The sequence below is a fragment of the Rhagoletis zephyria genome, unplaced genomic scaffold (genome assembly GCF_001687245.7).
Source record: "Rhagoletis zephyria isolate East Lansing unplaced genomic scaffold, Rhagoletis_zephyria_1.1 Rzeph_scaffold_00624, whole genome shotgun sequence".
Taxonomy (NCBI): Eukaryota; Metazoa; Arthropoda; class Insecta; order Diptera; family Tephritidae; genus Rhagoletis; species Rhagoletis zephyria.
The window spans coordinates 200,670-206,759 of NW_016157708.1; the positions used below are offsets into that span (position 1 = coordinate 200,670).

The 6,090-nt window shown below is 35.5% G+C and overlaps 1 protein-coding gene across 3 annotated transcripts in view; it reads right to left on the reverse strand.

Moving 5' to 3' along the window:
* Positions 1 to 5,425, reverse strand: part of LOC108360765 (uncharacterized) — a 20,071-nt gene extending 14,646 nt beyond the window's left edge. For 2 of the 3 annotated variants that reach the window (XM_017613190.1, XM_017613192.1), the window contains exons 1-4: positions 5,299 to 5,425; positions 4,994 to 5,192; positions 4,735 to 4,928; positions 2,873 to 3,035 (exon numbers count right to left, since the gene is read on the reverse strand). In XM_017613190.1, coding sequence (XP_017468679.1) covers positions 2,873 to 3,035; positions 4,735 to 4,928; positions 4,994 to 5,063 — 427 coding nt within the window. In that variant the 5' untranslated portion in view covers positions 5,064 to 5,192; positions 5,299 to 5,425. The remainder of the gene's footprint in view (positions 1 to 2,872; positions 3,036 to 4,734; positions 4,929 to 4,993; positions 5,193 to 5,298) is intronic. The other variant, XM_017613191.1, reaches the window with a different exon arrangement.
* Between the last annotated feature and the right edge of the window lie 665 nt (positions 5,426 to 6,090).

A 6,090-nucleotide genomic window follows, 5' to 3' on the forward strand; every position in this document is an offset into this window, starting at 1 on the left:
AATAAACTCCCGCCGTGTGTTAACATTGTTACGGTAATTTTCCAGTTTACAGGGTAATCAACAAATTATTCTGTCAAAAGGGGCAATCAAATAGACGCATTTTAAAACCCCAGTATTACGAATCCGGGAACGGAAATTTACTTTTTTTTTTTAATATTTCATAAGTTATCTGTAAAAAATACATTCCATTATTATTATTATTATTATTAACATTATTTACGATGTTAACTCCAGGCGACACCTTTAAATCATAAAAGCCTTACAACCTTTCTTAATACTATTTTAAGTACAAATAAGTAAAATAATTATGATTTAAGTTCTCCAAATTCGGGTATGCCATATGCAATATTTTTGCGCGCACAACTCCTTTTTGGGTAGCCGACCGCGCTTCAAAGTACCAGCTCTAGCCGTACCAATGAGCCTCATGCACAAAAGCTGAGCTTAAGCTTAAAATGAAATAAATAATTATTTGATATTTCCGGATTTATTGAATATTGGAAAATAAATATGTGTACTTTCAGTTATAAGTTTTAATTGTGCGAGTGCATAACTTGGCGGGTGCACATTTGCTCGCTCAACCGGGCCGCCTCACCCTTCTCCGCAAAAACTGGTTTTATGTTTTCCAGACAAAAATTTCAAAAGGCGCAATAAGACCATAACGGCTTTATTTCCATTTCTAGCTGGAAATAAGGCCGCATCGAAACTATGGCTTTATAAGTTTTAATTGTGCGAGTGCATAACTTGGCGGGTGCACATTTGCTCGCTCAACCGGGCCGCCTCACCCTTCTCCGCAAAAACTGGATTTATGTTTTCCAGACAAAAATTTCAAAAGGCGCAATAAAATCATAACGGCTTTATTTCCATTTCTAGCTGGAAATAAGGCCGTATTCGAAATTTCGCCAAGCGAAATAAAGCCATTATGGCGTTAATGCATATGGTGTTATTGCACCCCATCGTTTGGATAATTCTTTTTTCATTTGAAAATTTGTAGCTCAAGGGGGATGGCATACTAATTTCGTTTAGTTCCGTAATATCATGAAGATATTACGGTACTACTGATTTTTTATATGAGCATTGAAGTAGGTTGTATTTTGTGCTTAGAAATTACTTGTTATACTTTTTGTGAAATAAATAATATATGAAGTAATTTTTTAAGCTCATAAAGTTGTTAGAAAGGTTACATGTAAAAAAATTATCATATATTTATGTATACATATGTACATACATAGTTGCAAGCATGATAAAAACATTACAAGGTAAATTCATTCTCTCATTTCGTCGGCCATGACTTTTTTCTGACGTTTGCCAACATTTTAAAAACATATAAAATTGAAAATAAAAAAATTAAATTGTTCACAATTGTTGTTGTTTGAGGTTGAAAATGAGAATGTGTGTGTGAGTTTGAGTTTTGATTTTAAAATTATATTGTTGGCAAACGTCAGACTGCCTCTCAATGGTTTTACCTTGTTATGTTTTTATCATGGTTGCAAGTATACAAAGTCTCAAGTTCAGACGGTGCTTACGGGAAAAAGTTCACAACGGTGTCGTAAGTATCGTATTTTTGTATATTGTAAACTTTAAAAATTTAAATAAATGTTTAGAGAACTTGAAACGACAACCAAATATTTTTTAACACTGCATAAATTCATTATATGACTTTGATGGTACTTTGCGAACCCCCTTCATATATTTTGTAAGCGTTTAAAGTTTACGACATACAAGAATACGACACCGTTGTGAATGCCCCAAATATTTGTTCAGTAATTTAGCATTCCGTTCAATTTTCTGGCTGACTTTCAAAAAGTCAATTGCATTCCATACGTACAAAGTACCGATTTGAAAAGTATCCAATACTTTCGATACTCCGTACCGATATGTTGGAGTCTCTAATAGGAGCGAACAACAGCCAAAAATATGGAATAAAACCAGTTCAGTAGAGCTTAGAATCCTGAATGAAAGAGTAAATGTTTTATGAGAGCTGTGCGATGAAAACTGGAAGGGGGAATTCTCTAACACTTCTTACAGAGACACCCCAAAATTTCATGTTCCCTTGTTCCAAAAATATACTAAATCAGAATTTCGAGTGTACACATTCGCTTGGAACTGACGTCGCCACAATGCAAATTATCATTCATTTTCTTTGAGGAGAGAACTACCATGAGGTAATACGAATAAAAAAAAAATCGAATAATCGGGCATGTGCTGCAAATTGTACGATTTGAAATTGATGCGATTTGCAAATTATTTTTTAATATAATTAATGCAAGTAATAAATATTTCAAATAAAAACTGATCGAAACACAAAAGGATGTCATATTATTCGATTTAGAGGAATTTTTTCCCATTTTGTTAAGAACTCTCCAAAATGAATTTTGTAAATCGCACCGATTTCAAATCGTACGATTTGCAGCATATGCCCGAATGTTGTAACAATAACTATTGCAGTTGGCAAGACTGTTGCGATAAGTACAATAAAGCGATGAGACTGTTATTTGTAACGGCACTTGTTTCCGTTGCCGTACTTGTTTGCCGCACGCGCGATGCTTGCATTGAATCGGTATCGGGTACAGAAAAGGAAGTATTGGGTACCGAGATTTTTGTAAAGAATTGGCTACCGACAATTCAGCACATCACTATTCGCAACTCTGCATATACACTTAGTTGAAATAGCGCAGTAGAATAGTATTCAATACAATGGTGTTAGTACGTTATGGATGTCAGCCTCTATTTTTGGCCTTTTTTAAAATGATAATTTAACAGGGAGGCTCCAAGGCGTGACTTGGAAAAATAAATCAGCTACGTAAATAAGGATCACCATAGTGTACTTTTATATTTTTTTTTATTAGGGAACAATATTAAGCAGCTTACGTACCGATAATTTGAAGGCGAGCACTTTTCTTATCTGTCGACTCGAACGTTTGTACGGTGCACGTGTACTCTCCTGTCATGTTCCAGTCTGGCTTCTTTATGGTTATAACACCGGGACTTCCTTCCATTGTGAATATCTTTGTATCTATTTTGGACTTCATTATGCCCTTCAAGTAAGTTTAAATAAAAAAACCGCACATAAGATATTTTTTTTGTGTGAAATTTAACCCATTCAGAATTTGTAGATTAAAGGCTGATTGTCACTATGTCAAATTCAGTGGCATTTGTCGTCAAATAAGAGAAAACACATTGTCAAATGGGATTAAAAACCGGTTTATCGATTCATTTGGATCAGGATAGGTCTTTAGTCGTGTACATGCGCTGCTAAATCGGCTATCTGTCTGTGTTTATTTTTTGCCCATAATATCATGTGTAAGCATTCCGAAATCAAAGCGAGACAGTCTAGTACCGTTTTTGTCAATGTATCGTGTACTTGCGTGCCGTTTTTGTATATGTGTTGTGTATTTGTTTATTTATAAACGTATGTGTTCCTTTTCTTTCCCTGCAAAAAAGTGTGCGACTAATCTCTAAAGAGAGTATTCCGAGATTACTCTCATTAGGGTACAATTGGGCATTAATTAGTCGCAACTAGTCTCATACAGATACTAATGGAGATCAATTAGTCTCGACTCATCCCTTATGGGTATAATTGGAGATCAATTAGTCCCCAACTCATCTCTAACGGGTACTATTAACGATTAAATGATATGTACGCACTTAGTCAATGAAGTTTCATGTGCGGCGTTGGCACGCAGAGAGAGTATTCGCCTAACAAAACTGAGCACGCCGGTTCGAATCTCAGCTGGCGCAAATTTTTATTTTTTAAAAGTGACTAGTCGCTTTTTATACTCGTTCGAGTATAAAGGTGAACAATTAGTCTCTTCATAGGACATGCTCGAACAAAAGCGAACAGTTCATTCCATATAATGAGATCAAAAGTGGTATTAATCGCATGCTCCCTTTGCGATTGCTCCCGGCGTCATCCCGGATTAGTCCCATTTTTTGCAGGGTTCGTACGTGTTTATTGATATATCTGTACTGTAGTGTTTTCGGACGGTACTAGCTCTTACTGCCAATATAGGAGTATTACATATATGCATAATATCATCGGTAAAGGTATTGGTAAAGAGATAAAGTTGTGTCAAAATATGGCGCCAAATTTTGGCGTCAAAATATGACATAGCGAAAACCAGTCTTAAGTTAAAAAATTCCATTTGCATGCAAAAATAAGACAGTAATTTTTATTCAGAATTCGTTTATTAAGAAAAAAACTGAAATTTTATTTAAAAGTAAGGTTATGTTTTATTAATTTAAAGAAAATTAAATTAGGTTAACTAAAATTTTGAACTACGCTTTGACTAAAACGGCCAAAGAAACATAGTTTGTAATATCATAATCCGAACCGTTTTTATTTTAAATCTCTAAACCAAATTGCAAATAGAATTTTGCAAGAAAAAAGTAGAATTACATTGTATTATTGCTAACGTTTTTAGTTTTAAATGGAGAACCGAGTTTTTGCTTTATTTTTCATGGAATGAAATGACCATTTGAACCGAACTTATACGCTGCAGAGTTACCTATGAACCACACCGATTTTGGTAATGGTTTGCAGCCCTGGTTTGTAGTACTTTCATTAAGGAATGACATGATTTGACACCATTTAAGCGGCGTTTCAATGCGGACGTACACCGTTAAATATGTAGTAACTTTTTTATGAACAGTGCTATTTACTACAAGGAAGGACTATTTAGATAAACTAACTCAAACATTTAAATACTTGCTGATGTAGCCTACATACATACTTACCATGGCAAAGCCCTTTACTGATGGTATCCATTGGTAAATGGAATGATTGTTGAACAACCACTTCAGTACGAATCCCTTTTCGCGTGGCTCTACTTCGTACTCGCAGTCCAGCACCAGCGGATCCGGTTCGGTGTTCCGATCCAAAGTATACGTGTGAGGGACTTTAAGATTTGTTATCCGCACCGAGTTGGTAACTAAAGTACCGATACAACCAATGCTTTTTAATATAAAGTAATAATTTAAATTCTTCCAACTGTACCTGAGAGCAACGTCAGCCATGTGAGTGTGGAAATGCACAAGGACCATTTGTTCGCCATCAGCACCAGCATTTGAGAGATTATTGTCGCCCACGTACGATTCAGTGCAGTGCTGCCGCGCGTTCGTTGCACCGTTCAGAATGGGGTGAGCGACGAAGTGAACTGTTCACTTTACAATTTTCATGCTTTTCAATTCACTAACTGGATAAAGATAATCATTTGCATTAGAAAATGTTCGTATAACAATGTGTATGCATGTATAGGCAAATTTACCACAGCGGTGGTTTCGCTTAGTGGATTTACTTACTTATAAGATTAACCTAATACACGAGTATACCTAAACTTTAAAGTTGCTCTTCACCACATAATTAGGCCTTCGAATAGTTCGAGTATCGATGTTCGTCGTCTTTATTTTCGAGTATATGTATATGTATATACGTNCTTCGAATAGTTCGAGTATCGATGTTCGTCGTCTTTATTTTCGAGTATATATGTATATACGCATAACTTTTTTTGGATAAGTATCGATATTTGTGCAACGGAACGGATTTTAATTGTATTTAAACTATTGGTGATCCATTATCTACTGCTTTATTTAGTTGGTGTTTATTTGTGCCTGGTGCTTTGGCATTTCTTCTGTTATTTTCACTTTTGCCATCCATCCACTGTTCGTCGTACAAACTTTTGTGTGAAAAATCGACTTTTTAACGTTGAACAGCTATGTGTGTATGAAATTTTTATACTTGTGGGTACACAATAGTGTTGATTCCTTTTTGCATATATTTTCCTGCAGTTGTCTTCTTCCTAAAAGCTTTTGACTGATGGATTACTTGGCGCTTCTGCGCATGTTCTGTCCAAGATGCATAAATCGTAGATGAAAGCTTTAGCGTTGAAATAGCAGTGTTGCATTTTACAGTTTTCCTATTTTCTATTGACAACTGCATAGATACATATCGTCGTTTAAAGTACAAAACCGCGTATCAAGAAAATGCCAAACCTCGTATGTGATGTTGCCCGTAGAGAGCCAAAGCTGGAAGATGTCGTCGCGGGACTTTTGAATTTAAACTGGTATGGAACATTGCGGTTAAACTGATTTGAT